This window comes from Schistocerca cancellata, chromosome 11 (genome assembly GCF_023864275.1).
Source record: "Schistocerca cancellata isolate TAMUIC-IGC-003103 chromosome 11, iqSchCanc2.1, whole genome shotgun sequence".
Lineage (NCBI taxonomy): Eukaryota > Metazoa > Arthropoda > Insecta > Orthoptera > Acrididae > Schistocerca > Schistocerca cancellata.
In genome coordinates, this window is record NC_064636.1 from 163,780,925 (window position 1) to 163,803,072 (window position 22,148).

General features: G+C 41.6%; 2 protein-coding genes across 3 annotated transcripts in view; both read right to left on the reverse strand.

The window, feature by feature from the left end:
- LOC126108506 (uncharacterized) overlaps window positions 1-22,148 on the reverse strand; it is a 369,053-nt gene that overhangs the window by 112,243 nt on the left and 234,662 nt on the right. The gene's annotated exons all lie outside the window — the stretch shown is intronic.
- The window catches only part of LOC126108505 (coatomer subunit beta'), a 174,399-nt gene that overhangs the window by 99,589 nt on the left and 52,662 nt on the right, over window positions 1-22,148 (reverse strand). For both annotated transcript variants that reach the window (XM_049913771.1, XM_049913772.1), the window contains exons 6-9: window positions 21,097-21,259; window positions 15,888-16,121; window positions 11,807-12,006; window positions 1,318-1,574 (exon numbers count right to left, since the gene is read on the reverse strand). In XM_049913771.1, the coding sequence (XP_049769728.1) occupies window positions 1,318-1,574; window positions 11,807-12,006; window positions 15,888-16,121; window positions 21,097-21,259 (854 nt within the window). The remainder of the gene's footprint in view (window positions 1-1,317; window positions 1,575-11,806; window positions 12,007-15,887; window positions 16,122-21,096; window positions 21,260-22,148) is intronic.

A 22,148-nucleotide genomic window follows, 5' to 3' on the forward strand; every position in this document is an offset into this window, starting at 1 on the left:
CTACTCATGTTGTACATTTGTAAGAGTTATCTGTTATTCCAATAACTGAAGAAAGAGTGAACAGTACATGCCACATTCTTTTCAAGACAGATATAGCTCACTGATATGCATTCCATTCTTTTTTAATAGCAAAAGGTACAATGCAAAACCAGTCTTCAGGCACAGAGGAATGGAGGAGTAGTAGCAGACATCCTGCACAAGGAAGTTAAAGTAGGGGCTAAAGTTCTTGATATAATAGATTGTAACCGAACCTTACCACCTTGACCTTGCAAAAACTGATTGAGGAGATCAGAAGCAATGTGACCAAGCTTTCAGCCTATGTTACCAGCGACCCCTGCTAAAGGCATTTGGCAACTTTTGTCAGTGTCACTATGACATAAAGCTGAGCTTTTGAGACTGAAAATGAATGTATTAACAGGATATATACATAAGCATTCAAAGTCAATAATTTCGCACTATAGTACTAACAAAAAATCGCACAGACCAAAGATTGAACACACACACACACACACACACACACCACACACACACACACACACACACACACACACACACAAAATGGGGAAAGTATGATGCTCTGAGTGTTCCGTACAAACTTAATTGTGCATACAGATAGTACATCCGTAGGTTCGGACGAGTGAGTTTGCGAATATCGAAGTATGAGACATAAACGGCCATATCTTTCGATAGCATTGACTTGGAAGCTTAAATTTTTTACGTCACCAAGGGTCTGTAGACTTTACTAATTGGCATAAATTTCAACTTGATCCCTCTGCCCACAGCAGAGAAAAAGGTGCCTTAGCAGACAGACTGTCGGACAAGAAAGTGATCTTATAAAGGCTCCCATTATTACCGACTGCACTATCCAAGTCTAAAAAGGAATAAAAAATGTAGTGTAGCAGAGTAACTAATTACTAGACACTTACTATGTAATGTAAAGAACATGGAATGTAGAAATTACGTATTTGGTGACATTACTTAAAACAAAAGTTTCTGCTCCTTTATCCACGTAACAAACACCTGGGAATTACTTGTACTTGGCTCCATTTCCCTTTCCTCCCTTAGTCCCTTTATTGTAAGACTGAAATAGCTAGCAGTTCCCGCTACCCTCTCAAGTATGCTGTTTAATAAGATTTTTGTTTCCTAGTTTGCCTCGTTCGCCACGGGCTTAACGGCATCACGTACAATCACACGCGCCTCGTTGCGAAGAACTTCTCACACACTTGAAGTAAGCGTGCCCAGCACAGAGGGGCTGATAGTGCCGACTAACTTAAAAAGCACACTACAAGTTCTGTAATTTCGACAGGTGTGACCGACCTCGAACGCGTCCTCGACGCCGTCCTCCGACACGCCGGGCGTGTCGGGCTGGGCGCGGGCCTTGGCCACGACGGCAGCGTCGTAGCGCAGGATGAAGTAGCAGTCCTCCGTGGCGAGGCACACCAGCTCACCGCTCTCCGACCAGAAGACGTGCCGCGGTTGGATCTCGATGCGCCGCACCAGCGTCAGCGTCTCCCAGTCGTAGAACGCCAGACCCGTCACTGAGCGCACGCCCAGCAGGAAGCCGCCGAAGATGCCTGTTGGCACACGATTCCCCTGCCGTTAAACTTTACGAAAATCTTACTGCGGGCAAATTTCGGAGCCCCGTAGTGAGATTTGAGACCGATTCACATTGGAATCAAAAAGGAAACTGTCAAAACTTTCTCTGAAACATAAGAAATGGTAGCATTCACAAAAACCATAAACAGAATAGAAACATTCTGTGTAAGAATATTCTGAAAATGGATATCCTGACATTGATGTTAGTGGGGGGAAATGGTACTGTACATTAACCCTTTGACGGGTGCATATTTTAATAGTGACCCACAAAAAATGATCTTTTTTTCCATCATATGAGGGTCATTCTTAGGAAAAGATAGCAGAACAAATTATTTTGGGAAATTTATTTTTGTTTTTCAACATAATCCCATTTTAATGCCATACACTTTCCCAAACACTGTTGAAATTTTTTTAAGCCACCCAAAAAGTAGGATTTCAGAAGGTATGCAAAATAATAATTTGTCTGAGTGATTGAGCACCTAATTCTATATGAATCATTATCCACTGAGCCATTTTTTCAAGTTTGGGGAGGGGGTGAGATAGTGGAGAACTACTTGGGGCCAAGTACAGTGAATATGGTGGATGCTGGAATAATCTGAACTTTAATTCCACAGTTTTGGCCACTCCAACTACGCAGGTGTGGACCCTTGCATTGTCACGGTGGAAGATCACCTTTTTCTTTTTCAAATGAGGATGTTTTTCCTCGATTTCATCGCTCAGTTGGTGTAATCACAACATTCTGCAATATTTTTTGTCCCTTTTGCAAGTACTGCCATAGATGATTCCGTGTGAATCCCAAAAAACCCGTGGCCATTACCTTGCCAGCCAATTCCACAGTATTTGCTTTCTTCGAAGCCTGTTCACCTTCAAAAACCCACCGTTACAATTGTTCCTGAGTCTCTGCAGTGCGGGAGTGTATCTACATTTCATCCGCAGCTACGCACTGACGCAAAAACCTGGCAGGATTTTGACCGAGAAGTGCCAAAACAGCCTCGGCGTCAACTGCACGGTCGCATTTACGAGAGCAAATGCGGCACCCATCCTGCCTAGATTTCTTTCACACCTAACTTTTTTGGTAAAATTAAAAATACTGTACCGTGTGATATGCCTGTGGCCTCAACTAATTCCTGCACTTTGATACGTCAATCACTCAAAGCCACTTCACGGATTCTGTCAATCATTCTGACAGTGGCCACTCCACCAAACTTGAGAACTCTGTTCATATTTTGTGGGTGGTGTAGCGGAACTTTGAATTTCGCCGCGCTACACTCGTTCCCTCAGATAAAAATTATACCATCGCAGAGAAAATACTAAAATTGTAACTCTTTTTTGTTTTTCTATCCGTTACTTTATTGTCTCTCGAGAGCGGAAGCTTAATGCAGACATAAAAAAACTTATTTGCTAGTCTTGATCTGATTTTAATTTGTAGACATATTGTGGAAGTTGTTATGAAATTCGGAGGATGGAAGTAGCAAAGTAAATTAAATTGCATTCAGTATCAAGATTATTTTAATTTGTATAAATAAGTGATTCCTGGACAATTGCAAGATTTTGGAGCAGACTTTTCACGCAGAAATGAAGTAGGAGATTTCTGAAGACCTGGACGCCGCACGAGAGAAGACATGTTAACATGGTAAAGGATGAACTCTTATCTACGCCATTTCCCCCTGCCAGTTACATTTTGTTATTCTCTGTTCTTTTTCAATAATTTTTGTAGTGGAAATTGGTTTAACTTTTGCTCAAAAACGCCACAAAGACCACCCCAACAATAGCTTTTCCGAATCACGAAGTCCGATAGCTTTTCTGTAATACAAAGTCCGATTTGCATTTCATTCTTTCACTTTTTCACGCTCATTTACGATTTTAAAACCCCCTTTTTATTCACCATTTCTTCCCACCTTTTCAACCTTTTCTTTTCTTCTCTCTCTCTCTCTCTCTCTCTCTCTTTTTTTAACCACTACAGTGGGCAGCCACACTTAAACTCTTTTACCAAATTGTGAGCAGTTCTGATGTGCTGTGAACTTCATCCAACTCAGCTTTGATCTGTTTCAGTGTTAAACCACTGAAACAGAAGTTTTGATCCTGCTCGAAAGTCATTTTTTTCGGTGTTGCAAAATAATCACGAGCTTGTTGCGTCAATGAACTGGGACAAAGAAATCACATGATGGACACAGCTGCAACTTTACCTGCCCCAGCAGGAGATGGCACTTACTACCAGCAAACTGTTTCAGCACTATAAGTGCTCTCTTGGATTTCCTAATCCGTTATTGAACGATCCCTAAATCAGAATTGTAATCAACTGACTATATTTAATTTTACTTTTTGTGATTCAGGACCAAAAACTATGGCTATAAGTATTCTTCCCACTGCCCGTTTGTGAGTTGCTATGGGTGGCCACTACAAAATCCTTTAACTCTCTTGATGATGTTAGATGTCTGTAAAAACTCACTTGCTATGCACCAAATTTAAAAATTTTGTGATCTCTCTTTGCTCCAGCAGTATATCAATGTGCAGCAACTCCCACCGTTATATGCTGTAGAAACAAAGCAATGCATTCTTACTTCAAAAATTACAATAGTGGTGATCTCACGACAATCACAAACCGACACTGTAGCCACTTATATAGACCTGGTACAATGTTCTACAAGATGTGAGGCACATCAGCAGGTGATACAACATATTCTCATGAGTGCAGTAAACAATTTCTTTTGTGGTAAGTACATTTTCATACCCCACAAGCAAATTACTTTGGTGGCAAGCATACTTCCCAATGGCCTTTTAAATGATGTCATTTGGTGGTATGTGTATTTCCCACAGCACCTAAAAGGCACCACATTCATTTTACTACAATTTATTGCTGCCCCTCACAACAAACAGAATCTATAGCTGGTGAAGCAAGCTATCACTAGATGCCAGAGGTACAGAGGTGGTACTTATAATTGCTATGAATGCAGTACAGAAATACTACTGGTGATGTTGGATTTTGTGTTTATCTGTCTTTTTCATTTTTTTGCCCTTCTTGTCATCATCACGTTTAGTTCGATTTGATTTCATGACAGTGCAAGAATTACAGAATGACATGAATATTTTTGTATGACAATTTTTCCCCAAAAAAGTCAAATCTCTGAAAGCAGAAGATTGAGGTTTTATAATACCTGGACAAAGAAAAAGCCCACACTGTTCATACAAAAGACCACATATAGATGAAACTTTAATAAAAACAAAACTTTACTACTAAAAAAAAATTAAAAAAGAATCTTTATTTATAACAGTGAAACAGTGTGGTGCTTTTGCTATTCGAAAACAAAACAAAATGCAACAAAGTAATCCGTCAGTATGTGCTGCCCTCCAAATATTGATGATCAAGTTCACACATATCAATTTTCCCCAAAGTAAGTATTTGTTGATGTTTTGAAATGTCTGGATGACATTTTTTTTTCTATTCTTTAACTTCTTAAGAGTGCTGAGAAAAAAAAAGAGCCATACAACATTCATTACTTATTTTGATTTGGTGATTAAAAACCACACTTTCATTTGTAGCTCTCTAATGATCTCTTTAATGATTTGTTCAGCCCCACCCACTTTGTAGTATTGTATACCCTAATAATGTAAGACAGGTGGTATCTTATAACCTAACTTTCATCCTTCAGCACTGAACTACGTGACATAACGTAGCCCTTCTGATAATACCCAGCGCAAAATAGTAAAACAGTATGTGTTGGGGGCTGGGGGTCAATATAGCTCAGAAACACATACAAAACTTCCAGTCAAATTCGGTACATAAGTTAGAAGCGGGATAAATAAAACAACGAAATCTCCAGGTTGGAATATAAACAATGTGGGAAAAGATAAATTGCTACTTACTGTAAAGATGAAATGTTAAGTTGCAGACAGGCATAATTAAAATACAGTTACATATAAGCTTAGGGTATACAAGAGGTGTGAGTAGCATCAGGTGTGCTATCACTGAATGACACAGAGCTGCCCAGTGATCATGTGAGATGTTGTAATAAGGACCTGACAAAATTTGAAAGGGGCCTCATTGTGGATCTCCATTTAATTATACGGTCCCAGTCTTGCAATATCTACCGTATTTACTCGAATCCAAGCCGAAGCATAAAAAAAAAAAAAAAAAAAAAAAAAAAAAAAAAAAAAAAAAAAAAAAAAAAAAAAAAAAAAAAAGGAGGAGGAGGTGGTAGACAAGCTTTTTTTTTTCTCCGCCCCGAGTTTCGACCACTTCATCTTCATACATTATCCAACGAAGTAAATACAGATTCCGTATTGTTCATCTTCGAATGTAGCAGCATTTCAATGTACTACGAAAATCCGACTGGCAAGACCATTTGGGATGTTTGTCAACATGGCCAACTCTACGTTCTGAATTTTTTCCTACCTGTGAGAAGAGATGGTTGCTAATAGGAACTTTTATGAATTGTGAATACACGCAGTATTCTCTTCACCATACGAATAATACGAATATAAACATTTTGCCGTGTATTCTTTCGTGTTTGCTGCTATGTCATTTAAATCCTTTCTGCCCAATAAACTACGAAACTAGAGTGCAACAACAGCAAACGCGGAAGAATATACATATCATGTCATGTTTATATTCGTATTATTCTTATGCCTAATAGTGATACAGTCAGAATTGAAGCACGGGAATTGACTAGATTTTTAAATCTAAGATGACTAATTTCTGTGCAGAATATAATTACTAAAGAGGCGTCTGCAAAGATTTTCAAACGGAGAAAAGTTTTCGCTAAACTCTCGTTCAGAACATCTTGCATCATACGCAGCCTATTATTTGGTTCTTGTTGATCATTATCAAAGAAAGCAGCAGTGTAAGTAACAACAAATAGCAGTCTCTTGCCATTGTTTCGCTAATGAGACGATTCCTCTCTCTTCTTTTTTTTAAATCTTAAGCGGCGGTAGCGCGCACAAAAGCAACCCATGCCGCGAGCGGCGACAGGCCGTAAACACTCATTATCAGAATGCGACGAACAATGTGTGACACAGTACAGTAATGCATTTTCAGCTTAGAGTGACGTAAACACCTATAACAAAGAGAACGGCACTTATCAGATGAAAGAAAAATAAGCAATCAATTCAAACCAGACGAAGCACGTGAAAAAGGAAGGGTACCCGTATAAATACGGACGGAGCGCCTGACGCATAGCAATGCCTACCTGGTAAAGCTTAACTGCTAAGCTTACGACAACCAAACTACTGTAGCTGTATCGTCATTTATTCGACCTAAATTGTGTCTCATATTACAATTGACCAACTTTGTTTCGAGTTGGAGGTGTGGCCTAAAACTTTTCTCTCTGCTTCGAGTCTCAAACTTCAGGTGCGGCTTAGATTCGGAAAAATTTTTTTCCTTGATTTCAAGTCTCATTTTTCAGGTGCGGCTTAGATTCGAGTGCGGCTTAGATTCGAGTAAATACGGTAGATTCACAGGGCATTCGGGTTGGACAGTCACCAATATTGGACTCACACGAATGTGAGGGCAGCCGTACTCAGCGTCAAAAATCGTGTCCGACCGCAACAAGAGACTATAACTGTACTGTGTAATGCGCACATCGCACCACCTCCACATCTGTGCCTGCTACCTGAGAATGAGTAATGGACTCAGTGCGACATTTTGTCATCCCACACCGTCAGCCAGATACTGGCAGCAGTCGGACTGCGGAAATACTGTCTCGGGCGTAGGCTGGCGTCGACACCACGACACAAACCGCTGTGTTCGGAGTGCTTCCGTGACCGGAAAGCGCACACTGCCGACGAATGACGTCACATCGTGTTTGGCAGTTCTGAACTACCACAAATGACCACCGTCAGTTTGGTAGTGACCTGGAGAGTGGCCCCACTCTTCCAATATTTTGGAGAGACGAGACAGTATTACTGCGGTGTCTTGGTGAGGGGAGCCGTCGGGTACGACTTTAGGTCACGACCAGCAGTGATCGAGGGAACTCCCAGTGCACTACAGTACACCGAGGACGTCGGGCATCCTCACATGCTGCCTTTCTTGTGAGAGTATTGCAGTGCCATTTTTCGACAGGACAACACTCGTTCACTCTCATCACGTATCCCTGTGAAAACTGTACGTGGCCAGCAAGATTCCAAGATCTGTCCTCAATAGAACATACGTAGGACCAGCCCCGACATCAACTCTATCCGAGTGCCAGTATCTAGAATCTGGTATATAGCAAGCCTGTCACGAAAATCGAGGGGCAGTTCGACTCGGAAAAGGGCGGGACAAGTTACGACAACCTTCCCTACCTGACCAATGCGTACATCCTGACCGAAGAGAGTACAGTGTCAACACGCAAAGTTCTTTCTAAATTTGACTGGAGTTCGTAATTACTGCAATGTCACATACACTCCATCCCATGTTTCATTTCATCTCCTCCTCCCTTTCTCGGTGCTTCGCTTGTTTTTCAGGCAGTGTGGGCAAAAAAAATCTATAATTGCCGAAATTTTTTTGAACAGTGTGAAAGTCAGCTGTGTCATAGGAGGAAAGTATGGCGTTTCTGCTACTCGAGAAGAAAACAAAACACAATGGACAAAGTAAACATTCAGTCTGCACTGCCTCCTATTACTCAGCAAGGCAAAGCGGCAATAGCAGTAACTAACTCAAGTCACGTGACTAGGTACTGTCACACTCAATTTGCAGTTTACGTGATTAATGTTGGGTAGAGTGAGGAAGACAAGGCATTTATTGCAGCAGTGAAGAGGCGATGGGATGCACAGTCAATATATTAAAGTTACGCGAGAGCACGGTTTGCAAACTATGGAGAGCAGAGTCGAATTCAAGTTTCAAAGAGATGCTACGTGCTCCCAGTAAGTATCTCACTGATGACAGGGATAAATGTACTATCAGGCAGCAACTACTACACAGTTACGAACAATATGAAGAAATACCAACTTTTTAAAACTACACAGATTCTGTTGTGCAGAATCTAACTTCGAAATTAGAAAGAAACCTTGCCCACAAAGTGACAGTGTGCGAGGAGTGTTGTCAAATAAAAGAGCCTTTCGGCATTTAATTATTCTGTGCGCTGGTGGTGACATGGGTGCCGTTGAGGATTCAAATCTCATGCACGACTCAAAAAAACAAAATATTGGCCTACCACTCAGGAATGGATCACGAGTCCTTCCTTTATTTATTTATGTACAGAGAATCAAAATTTATCTTTCTTTGACGAAACAAGATAGACAAATGCTGGAATATTTTCTTAATTAACAAAACAAAACTAATTGTCAACAACTGTATTATCCTTTGTGGCAGGTTAATTTGTAAATTATTATACCCATTTCCTCTTCCCAGCAAACATTCTCGTCCACTATCGTTTGAGATGACAAAATGTTTGGTAACTCACATGGGGAGAGGAGGGATCAACTTTTTAAAACCATCTATAAAACGTGAAGGGGCTCGATGGGTGAGCACAGCGACTAACGAAGGTCGAGGCCAGGAGGGTTACGGGAATGTAGGATGTATTGCAGGTAAAGTTCCCATCTGCGCAATTCAGAAAAGCTGGTGTCGGTGGGACGGAACCATATGGCGGAGGCTGTGAAGCAGTCATTCAAATGAAGGATATCATGTCTGGCAGCGTGTTCAGCAACAGGGTAGTCCCTGACAGTGGTTGTGTGTGTGTGTGTGTGTGTGTGTGTGTGTGTGTGTGTGTTTGTGTGTGTGTGTGTCTATTTTTGACAAAGGCCATTGGCCAAAAGCTTTAACTGTGAAAATCTTTTTGTTGTTCCTATCTGCGACCCAGCATCTCTGCTATATGGTGGGTAGCGCCTTTGTTACATTCCATCCTGGATTTTCCATTGTTTTATAATATAAGAAAACAATATGATTGGTGCACTTGCAGCAGAATTACGATACATACACTGTTAACTCATCGTTCCAGTTAAAACTTAACATATTTGTTCAGTAGTTTCTAATCTTCAGATATTTACAGTGTTTGAGAATGTTGTTACAGTAGTATGATACCAAGGAATAAAGTACTCAATTCTCACATTATCAGGCATCTCTAAAGTTATAAAAATAAAATAACAACTTTATAAACTATTTACAAATGTTGACAGGGTTCGACATGATACTACATTCAGTCCCCTACACGTTTTATTTTATTTTATGATATAATGCATCAAAGCCATACATTAAATGCAAATTTTATTTGGTATGACAAAATGATGTGTTCAATCTTTCTGTTGGTATAATAATGTCCTCATTGTTACACTTAGTTCCGTTAATTTGCTGGCTGAGTCACTGATACCAATGTTACCGCAAGTCTACTTCGTACCTGAGATATTTTTATTTTTATTGTTATTTTTTAAAAAATAATGCACTTGTCCTGTGTAGCACCTGTGGTTACAATTCTAACATCTTTGCATATGCTTTTACGACTGAAAAATGCATGCCGCTTCAGTCTTGATAGGTGTTTTGCCCCATTACATATTGTGCGCTGTATGAAGTGCAGTATTACAGTTGGAATTAATATATTATTTATGGCATGATACTTGCAAATAGATGTGATTTGTCATCCATTGGATTAATGATGTCATACTGTAAGCACACAACAGTTCAAGAATGCTGAGAAGTACATTGTTTTTGTGGTTATTAACTGTGGCTAGCTTTTGGTCTTTTTCATGGCATATAGATGCCTGAGGATCATTCGTTCCTGACAGAATATGGTTATTTAATAAAGTAACAATACAGCTATGTGCAAACCACCATTTTCCAAAAATTTCTCGAAGGTGTAAATCATCACATGCTCAAAATAATATACCAGGTGTCTGTCCTAAGAGTCGCCAGGCACATTTTCTCTGGTTGTTTGTCACCTCTGCATCACGAATAACCATTAACTCAAAACTAGTTTTGTGCTGTCTGCGTGAACCAACTTTCAAGTTTATGTTTCTCAACAGGGTCACGTCTGTGATTTTCATCCGTTATCAATTGCAACAATTTCTTAGTCTTACTGGGTTAGTAAAACAGAACAACAACAACAATGTTATCATCTAGGCTGTTTAGTTCTGCATCAGCAGAAATGGGACCACTTCAGGCTAACAGTACACTACATCATTTGTTGCTAACATTAAAAATCAACAGTGCTGGTAAGCAGTGTGTTGTTGAACCTTGTGTTTCACTTATTACGCTGCAATTAAGGTGTTCTGGCCAAACAAATCTACGTGAGAATTAATTTGTCTCTGTAGAAATGTGTGCTACTGCTGAGTATTTGCCAATTTCTTAAGTCAGTTTATTTGAATTGAAGAGAACTACATTTTACACACCGTACACATTCACGAAGAGCACGATATGCAGGAAGCATTCCCACGGTCAGCAGCACAGCTAAATTTGCTGCCCGCTCGCCACTACTGCCTCCACATTCGGTAAAACTGGTGCCACTACTCCCTGTCCCACCCTAACGAAATTGTCAAATAAAACCTGCGTGTGACCTCATATACCTAAGCTTCATCCGCAAATGTAAGACATTTTACAAACGTCTGCTTGTGTGTGTGTGTGTGTGTGTGTGTGTGTGTGTGTGTGTGTGTGTGTGTGTGTGCGCGCGCGCGCGCGCGCGCGCGCGCGCGTGTGCGCGCGCGTGTGCGTGTGCGCGCGCGAGTGTATACCTGTCCTTTTTTCCCCCTAAGTTAAGTCTTTCCGCTCCCGGGATTGGAATGATTCCTTACCCTCTCCCTTAAAACCCACATCCTTTCGTCTTTCCCTCTCCTCCCCTCTTCCCTGACGAAGCAACCGTCGGTTGCGAAAGCTTGAATTTTGTGTATATGTTTGTGTGTCTATCGACATGCCAGCGCTTTCATTTGGTAAGTCACATCACATTTGTTTTTAGATATATTTTTCCCACGTGGAATGTTTGCCTCTGTTATATTCATATCATTAATGTAAGACATCCGCCACGTTAAGCCGTTACACGACATAAAAACAGAGACCGGTGCCTGTGAATGTAAGATAATCCTGTAATTTTTGAATGTGGAGTTTAGAAAAACAAACCTCGTCTTACAGCAGGGTGAATACGGCAGCTTTGTACGTACTGTACCATCTCGTTATACACTGCAGTCAAATAAAATGGGCGTTTGGGAGCACGAATGACAACTGGCAGTTGACTACACTAAATCAGAGGCTTTACTGATCATACTGAAGAACAAACTGTGGTTACAGTACCAAGCACAAAGATACAATTACCTTCGGCTCCAAACTCGGGCTTAAAAGCCTTGCGCTCCTTGAAGTTTTTGAACACTTTGACAGTGGAGCTGCCTTCACGGGTCGCATACTCCGACGAGTCCTGGGCCCACACGAACTCCTGTGCAGAGCCGTACGCCTTGTTGCGGAGCGCCATCGACGTGTAGATGATGTACTCGCCGTCACCACACACCACCACGAACCTGCGGAGGAAGCAGTCGACGGTCACTACTGTGTCGGGGATCGAGTTACAAATGCTCTGCCGACAGACAGTCAGTGAAAACTGCTCACGAGTACATTAAACGACACTGCCAATATCAAATGTTGATACAGAATTAATCTTAAGTACACAATGTGTGGAAGAAAAACAGAGTGGGCAGAAACTTTGAGGTAGTAAATATTTCACAATATCGGTACACCCAACTGGCTAAGAACAATGTAACAAATTATACAGAATGTGAAAAACAAACTCTCAATTTTTTTTAAAGTATTTATAAATGTTCTTTGTGTTCACCCTTTGTGACAGGGCATACATCTAAAGGATAGTGCAATCTAGCATATCGGGAGTGGTGGTAAGAACAGCTGCTGCAATGAAGTGGTGCAAATGTTTGACGTTCCTTGGCACAGGCGAAACAAATGCTATCCACAATGTAACCCCACAAGTGGAACAAATTACGAGATGTCAAATCTGGCGACTGTGGCGGCCACTCGAGGAGCCCCAAGTGAGAGACTGTGACCCGACTTATCTGGCGACGTGGCAAATGTCTCTTTCAGGTGATCTCGTACGGGACTGTAGAAATGTGGAGGGGTGCCACGTACTATGGAGGTAAAATCTCTACTGTCGATTGCGAGTGGTGGCACGAGCCACAATTACAGTATGTCGAGATAACTGATATTGTTCACTTCTCTCTCGTCCGCAGACTGTTGTCGTACATGACACGACACATTAACTTTCTCAAAATCTCCGACAGGTTTGACAGTTGTATACGGATTCTTCATTCCCGACATGTGGGTGTTGTGTCAGCTGAATTTTCTATAAAGATAAAAAATGGCTTCATAACTGAAGATTAATTTGCCCTCTAAGTCGCTTTTGAAAAGGTCCTGCGTATCGATGCAGACCTGCAGATCGAGCAAATAGTTTCCAGAATGAGATTTTCACTCTGCAGCGGAGTGTGCGCTGATATGAAAACTTCCTGGCAGATTAAAACTGTGTGCCGGACCGAGACTCGAACTAGGGACCTTTGCCTTTCACGGGCAAGTGCTCTACCGACCGAGCTACCCGAGCACAACTCGCACCCCATCCTCACAGCTTTACTTCCGCCAGTACCTCGTCTCCCACCTTCCAAACTTTACAGAAGTTCTCCTACGAACCGTGCAGGACTAGCGCTCCCGAAAGAAAGGATATTGCGGAGACATGGCTTAGCCAAAGGATAGGGAATGAGATTTTCACTCTGCAGCGGAGTGTGCACTGATATGGAACTTCCTGGCAGATTAAAAATTGCTGTCACAGTTTATGGACTGCAGGAGCTGCAATTTGTATGGCTTCACTCTTCAACACTTACAAAGGACTTTCCACACCATCAGCTCAGGGATGTTCAGTTCTGCACTAGCTCAACAGAGAGACTCGTGGAACCTGCCAACATCACATCACGCCCCTAACACAGTCTAGTGTCTGACAAGACCAGTCGATTAACATTTCGCACTGTACAAGCAACCGACCTGCGCGAATTCCTCGAACCTTTTCGTTATGCTGTTGTAAACTGTCACAGCTCTCCGAAAGCTCAGCACTGACAGACAGTGGGCAAATTCTAGCACCCAAAATGCTTTCTCTGCCAGGTACACAGCAGTTTCCAACGACTACACTCAGTGACACCCCTCTCAATGACTTCCCAAAATAACTTGTCAGCACGACTACGGGTTTTTTCGTAACTGTTGTGTAGGAAAAAATCTGGAGCCATTCAAAACCAAAATGAAGTTGTCATGTACATTATGAAATGAGGAGATCCCAAACAGATACAGGAAAGAAGAAAAGTCTCCCAGAAACTTTAGTCAAAGTAATGGGGAGGAGAAATACCGATTGAATGAAAGGGGCAGGTTAGTGAATCCCACGACATGACTTTTGGGAATAGTTAACTTGGCAACTAAAATAGAAGTCTATGTAGTGCAGACAAACTAGCACATGTGAAGCAAATTACTGATGAACTGCGAGTAGTAGGTACAAATACCATATACAGATTTCAATTTTATGAACGTTCCACAACAGCTCAAATGGTTATGATGGCTCTGAGCACTATGGGACTAAACTTCTGAGGTCATCAGTCCCCTAGAATTTAGAACTACTTAAACCCAACTAACCTAAGGACATCACACACATCCATGCCCGAGGCAGAACTCGAACCTGCGACCGTAGTGGTCGCGCAGTTCCGGACTGTAGTGCCTAGAACTGCTCGGCCACTCTGGTCGGCTCCACAACAGCTGTCGATACTTTAAACTATATGGAAATTATCACCTCAATTGCTGTTAAGGAAGGCAGCTGATCGGTTGCTCGTGTAAATATACAGAAAGTACTCAGCTCACTTCAGCTACCTTTTGTTGTTATGTTACAGTTGTATTTGTTATTCAAGCTGCACATAAAGCACGGAATAAAGCAAACCAAGCAAAATTTACAGAAGTAAGTAAATTCCACAGAGGAGAAATGACATTGTAATCGTGCCTGAGGCAGCACAGGAATGTAGACTTTAGACACGGCTGAATGAGGGGACAGGGGGAGGTGATGGACTGTAGTCTAAGTCACGTGACACTAAGAAAACTAATTTAAGAAATGAGAATGGTACATAAACTTTGGTATTTGGGTAGCAAAATAACTGTTGCCAGCAGAAATAATGAGGCTGTACAATGGTGACTGGCAACAGCAAAAATGCTTTTCTGAAAAAGATAAATCTGTTAGCATGGAATATAATTTGACAATATTGCAAAAATGATAGATTGCTACTTACTATACAGCGGACATGATGAGTCACAAATAGGCACAACAAAAAGATTGTTAAGCAAGTTAGCTTTTGGCCAAAAGGCCTTCTTCCGAATTAGATGACGATGACCTACACACACACACACACACACACACACACACACACACACACAAATGACCACTGTTTCAGGTTGCTGAGGCCAGTCTGGCCTTGGCAGGTGTGTGTGTGTGTGTGTGTGTGGGCACGCGCGCGCGCGGGTCGCACGCTAATTGTGAGCACGCATCTCTGCTATAAGCTGAGCAGCAACCATCTTTTTCATAATAGTGTCATTATTCTGTCCTGGATTTTTAACTGTTTGAATATAAATTTTATTGTTACAAAATCTTCTTTGAAAGTATTTGTCAGTAGCCTAGCCTTTTACATAAGTAAGACTTCGGCAATTTATTGTGCGACATGACTAAAAGAAAGGATCAGTGTTAGAACACATCCTGAAGCAACACACAACACTACGTTCTGGTAGTTAAGGGAAGTGGTGGTGGTTGTGGTTGTGATTGTGCTGGTGGTGGTGGTGTGGGGGGTGGGGAATTGAAAATTGTAGGAGGAGACCACAGCTTGACTACAGTAAGCTGGTTTGAGTTAGAATAATCACAGCACACACAGAGGCATCTAAGCAATCATTATTCCCCCATTTGTGAATAGATTGGGAAACAACCCTTACATGTGGTACCACCTGCCATGCACTTTGTAGTTGTTTGCACAGTATATATGCAGGTGTACGTGTAGGTTTCAGGAGTTATGTAGATACACTAAGTGGAGAGCTGTATTCTTCAGACTGGAGACAATGATAAGACAACAACCACTACCACCAACACAACAACAACAAAAATTTTAGATTCTTCAACAGCTGAAGTCACAGTAGAAATGGAAGGCCACCTTTTGCCCTGCACAGTGCAGCAATTCGACACGGTGCGGATTCCACAAGTTGTTCGAAGTCCCCTGCAGATAAACTCGAGATCGACACAAAAACTAGTAGACTTTAGTTCGTGTAGGACCACCACAGATAAAAGCAATTGAGTAGCCGATTCTCTCTTATCGGGTAATGCAGACTGCCGCACCTGCCGTTGGGGTTGTGGGCGATGGTCTGGGGATAGATGTCACAGGAGCCGAGGTCCTTGACAGCCAGCGGCAGCCGCTCGCCGTCCTTCACCTCCGAACCCTCGGCCAGCGCCTTCAGGTTCGCCTGCTGCACCTCCGAGTGGCGCGCCCAGATTATCTTCCCGCCGTTGGCATCCATTGACACTGCCGGCTCCTCACGTCCCACTTTCACCATGATGCTGCCTTCGTCGTACCTGCCGAACGAGACGTCGACTCGAAATGTATCTCCTACAGATAGGACCACTGTAGAAACTGTCAAAGATGTTTAATGAAGCAGTCAGTACATCTCTCTCTCTCTCTCTCTCTCTCTCTCTCTCTCTCTCTCTCTCTCTCTCTCTCTCTCAACCATTTTAATCAATTGGTACATGTCGGGATCGAGATGAGATAAAAGAAAATGCTTTACCTAAACGTTGTAGGTGGTAAAGATGGTCAGACTTTCCTGCTACTGGCCATATGACCTAATATTTGATTCAAGGTCTGAAAAGAGTGGGACATTTGATGTACAAAATGATATATTATTCAATGTCATGCCAAGGCTTAGTGAAGGTCAAATAAGCAAATACGTTTTTATTTCTAGTACGGATTAACAAGGAACAGAGGAGGTATACAGCAAAACACAATGTTACATACAAACTGGAGGGACATTCCAGGGAATGAGAAGTGAGGGGACTCACTCAGAAAATTTTAAATCAATGATCTACATTTTATTTATGTTTACTCTGACTTGTAAATGTCAAAATAACATTACACATTATGATACATTTATTTTTGCCAATAAACACATTAATTAAAACTTAAAGTTGAAATCTCTCTTCACTCTTTCCAAATCTAACATCACAAATAGGGATTTCCATGAAACAAAACTCAACCTTCAAATAACCTCTAAGTTTGGTAACGATATGCGACTGCTTATGCTCCTTCCACAGTATATTGCTGTAGCCCTCCTCTTTTCCGAGTTAATCCCTACTAGAACTAAAAACGTATTTGCTTATTTGACCTTCATTGAACCTTGCCATTGCTTCGAATAATGTCACGTTTCGCCACTCTTTTCAAAGGTTAAATCAAATATTACGATTCCCATTTAAAAAAATCATTTTAACCTGCAAATCACCATGTATAAAATGTTCAAGATCACAGCCTCTTTAATGATATGAGACAATAATATACAAGTACTAAGTACTTCATTTCTCTATTATACATAAACAATCAAAATGCTTGTGGAAAGATAAATACCTGGTAACAATCAAACATCTTATACCTTACTCAATTAAGGAAATGTGCTGAAAATATGTGGGGAAGAGTTTGAGCCCAATATTAGCAGAATAATCAGTGAGATGAGACAGAAGCAGCTTTGTGACTTATGAGTTGCTAACCGGGAAAAGATTATATAATTTCATCTATGTGCTTTGATAGTTTAGTTTCTTGAGTTTCTGTGGGTTAATTTAATTTCTAATTGACACAGTTCTCATGTCTTTGTTTACATCAGAAAGTAAACCGATTTTGTGACATATTATAAGTTTCTAATGAGGGGCAAATTATTAAGTCTCATCTGAGTGCTTTGGTAGTTCAGTTTTTGAGTCTCTGCATATTAATCTCATTTATTAAACAAAGTTCTTGCATTTTTGTTAGGGACTACAGTAGAGTTACGCAGTATGCATCTGTAAGTATGTCTGTCTTACCAGTGTAGGTTTCCACGGTCCTTAGTATAGATAGGGAGTGAGACTGTTGTGCACAGTTGTGAGCCGAGTTGGTGACACTCCGCTCTCAGCTCCAAGCTGTGATGGCATCGGTTACACAGCTTGAAGCTGCAGTGGACGGGCATCACCGTTGTCGGCCGGCCTCGGGGAGCCGACGCACGTCCGGCACGTCCGATCCCTCCGATCGGCCTTCACCGGTGGCCAGTCGAGTTACTGCTCGAACTGAGGTCGATCCCTCACCGGTGGTCAGTGGGGAGGTCACTTCGGGATGTGGCAGGTGGCGAAAAACTTACGAGGGGGCCACATGTAAGGTCTCTCTGGTCGGTCTGACAAATAGGTTCCGGGTGCTGTCTGTGGCTAAAATTGTCGCCGAGCCAGATGCAGTCGCATGTCCTGTTTCAGAGAAAACCTCTCAGCATGCAAGATCCAGCCAATCACATAGGGTGGGATCATTGGTAGTTGCAAGCTCCAATGTTAGGAGCCCCTTAGGGACATGGCTGCCAAGAAACAGAAGAAAGCCAATGAGCACTCTGCGCATACAGGGTGGAGTCATTCCAGACATGGAACGGGTTCTTCCAGATGCCATGAAGAGCACAGGGTGCAGCCAACTCCAGGTGGTGACTCACGGCGGTACCAATGATGTGTCACTCGGGATCAGATGGGTTCGTCTCTGGTTTCGAGCAGCTAACAGAAATGGTAAAGGCTGCCAGTCTCGCTCGTGAAATGCCGCATAGTCGACAGGACCGAATGTGGACATCTGGTACAGAGCCGAGTGGAGGGTCTGAATCAAATGCCGAGACGGTTCTGTGACCACGTATGCTGCAGGTTCCTCGACTTGCACCTTGGGTGGGTGGATTTGGGTTCTGCTAAACAGGTCAGGAGTCCACTACACACATGAGGTGGCTCCGGCTACAACAGGTAGCAAGGAATGTGTGTGGTGGACTGGGCAGTTTTTTTAGGTTAGAGGGTCTCGGAAAACACAAAAAGGGTTTCAGTCTCACAGGGTGCAGGCTGAACACAGGAAGAGTGTAGATACAGGAACCATCACTATAACAGTTCTAAATTGTTGTAGCTGTGTTGAGAAAGTACCAGAGCTCCAAGTGCTAACAGAAAGCACTGATGCTCAAATTCGTTATAGGCACTGAAAGCTGACTAAAGCTGGAGATAAGTTCAGCCGAAATTTTTGCAAAAAACCCAACAGTGTTTCAAACGGATAGGCTAGACACGACTGGCGGTGGCATATTTGTTGCTGCTAGAAATAGTTTATCTTGTCATGAAACTGAAGTAGGTAGTTCCTCTGAGTTAGCATGGGCAGAGGCCATCCTTCACGACCGAAATAAAATAATAATTGGATCCTTTTACTGACCTCCCAATTCAGATATTACAGCTGCTGAAAGGTTCAAACAAAACTTGATTTTTATCTCAAGCATGTGTCCAACACATACATAGTTGGTGGTGACTTTAATTTACCCTTGATATGTTGGCGAAAATACATGTTTAAATCCGGAAGTACGCATAAATCATCCAAAATTGTGCTAACTGCATTCTCTGAAAATCATTTTGAGTAATTAGTTCACGAGCTCACACAAATAGTAAACGGTTGTTAAAACACACTTGACCTCGTAGCAACAAATAATCCTGAGCTAATAACAAGCATCAAATCGGATACAGGGATTAGTGAAAACAGGGTGGTTGTAGGGAGATTGAATACTGTAACCCCCAAATCCTCCAAAAATAAACGAAATGTATACCTACTCAAAAATGCGGACAAAAGTTCACCTGACACCTTTCTGAGAGAGAATCTCACTCCTTCCAAATTAACAAAGTAAGTGTAGACAAGATGTGGCTTCAATTCAAAGAAACATTATTGGCAGCAATTGAGAGATTTATACCAAATAAATTAACAAACGACGAAGCTGATCCTCCTTGGTACACAAAACAGGTCAGAATGCTCTTTCAGAAACAATGGGGAAAAAAAATGCCAAATTCAAACGGACGCATAATCTGCAAGACTGGCGATCTTTTACAGAAGCTCGAAATTTAGCACAGACTTCCATGCGAGATGCTTATAATAGTTTTCACAATGGAACTTCTCGAAACCTGGCACAAAAACCAAAGAGGTTCTAGTTGTACGTGAAATTTGCCAGCAGTAAGACAATCAATGCCTTCTCTGCACAACAGCAATGGAAGTACAATTGACAACAGTGCTGCTAAAGCAGAGTTAGCAAACACAGCCTCTTCACCAAAGACAACAAACTAAATATTCCAGAATTCGAATCGAGAACATTACGTATTAACTCAAAGAGAACAGTCTATTGACGCACAGTCAACTTGGATTCAGAAAACATCGATCTTGTGAACCATAACTAGCTGTTTACTCACTTGAAGTGTTGAGTGCCATTGACAAGGGATTTCAAATTGATTCTGTATTTCTAGATTTCCAGAAGGCTTTTGACACTGCGCCACATGAGCAGCTTGAAGTGAAATTGTGTGCTTATAGAATATCTCTCTGTTATGTGACTGGATTCGTGATTTCCTGTCATAGCGGTAACAGAACATAGTAATTTACAGAAAGCCATTGAGTAAAACAGAAGTGATTTCTGGCATTCCCCAGTGTAGTTTTATAAGCCCTTTGCTGTTCCTTGTCTATATAAATGATTTATGAGACAATCTGAGCAGCCGTCTTAGGTTGTTTGCAGATTATGCTGTGATTTATTGACTATTAAAGTAATCAGAAGGCCAAAACAAATTGCAAAACAATTTAGAAAAAGACACTTGTATGGTGCAAAAATTGGCAATTGACCCTAAATAACAAGAAGTGTGAGATCATCCACGTGAGTGCTAAAAGGAATTTGTTAAACTTTGATTATATGATAAATGTGTCAAATCTAAAGGTCATAAATTCAACTAAATACCTTGGAATTATGAACAACTTGAATATGAAGAAACACAGAGAAAGCAGGACACTTAGAAAATGTAACAGATCTACTAAAGAGACTGCCTACACTATGCTTGTCTGCCCTCTTTTAGAATACTGCTGTACGGTGTGGGATCCTTACCAGACAGGACTGACGGAGTACATCAAGAAAGTTCAAAGAAAGGCTGCACATTTTGCATTATCACAAAATACAAGAGAGAGAGAGAGAGAGAGAGAGAGAGAGAGAGAGAGAGAGAGAGAGAGTCACTCAAATGATACGGGATTTGGGGTGGACATTATTAAAACAAAAGCATTTTTCATTGAGGCCGAATCTTCTTATGAACTTTCTCCTCCGAATGCGAAAATATTTTGTTGATGCCGACTTACATACAGAGAAATACATTACATACGATCAGAATCTCTTTGGCTTTTCTGCCACGTTTCGAGACAAAGTTTTAATGTGGAAACTATTATAAGCATCTCACATTGAGTCTACACTAGAACTGATTTAAAAGGCTGCACTGACATAGCTTTCTGTGCACAGACAACACTCACCCCAGAGCGACGTTGTTGGAGCCCCGCATGCAGGCGATGGTCCAGACCCTCTCGAGGCCGTAGTTGAGCGACGACTCGAGGCGGTAGGTGCCGGCGTGCCAGATGCGCACCGTCCCATCCTCTGACCCCGTCAGCACAATCGGCAGCTCGGGGTGGAAGCACACTGCGACAGCAGGTTAAAGGTGTATATCTCCGAATATTTCTGCCGAGTTCTGTGGCACAGTGAGAGCTGAAGCTACTCAATCACAGACAGAGTGGCAAAACCAACAAAGGAGTTTAACAAAAAAGCAATCAAAAACCTGAAGACAATTTTTGCGTAATAATATAAACAAATAAACAACAGATTTTGTGGTACGTAACTCGCCAGGATATACACATCCTGACAATAGACTCTTTGGCTTCACAGCTATGTACAATCGAATCTGGCTCGATGCAATCTATTTAAATAAAAATCAATTGCCACATGTATGAAAGATCATCACTTGAGAGAGACTTGACTGATCTAACTGATTTTTTTGTTGTTGCTGTGTTCTTAATTGTGGGGCATGTTTTGTACGACAGAATTTTTTTTTTTAAATCCACCCGAAGAGTCAGAAATTTGGTTGGTATTCCTGTATGAAAATCCCAATGAAAGAAACGTGATAGCTGGTTTGACTGTACTGCTGTCATGTTTTCGTTAAAAAAAAAAAGTTACCTTCAGTTTGACAGTTCTGCTGTTGCAGGTTTTCTTAACAGCAACAACAAATTCTGCATTGAATATTGATTTTTGTGAGAAAGAATATAACTGCAAGGGATACTTCAGTGTGTTATTAGTGGTGATCATATCTTTGGTGTGTTGCAAAGACTGTATTGATGTTAGTTCATGGTATTTTGGCTTGTTGCAAACATTGATTTGTTTTCAGTTTGCGGTTTATTTCTACAGAAAAAATGCAATCAGTGAGGCGTCGAAATATCAGTCGGCATACGCGCAGTGTAAGCCAACTACACGAACATCGAGTCAGTGAGACTAGTGAAGGCTACAAACAGTGTTTGGAGTCAAACTGAGTAAGAAC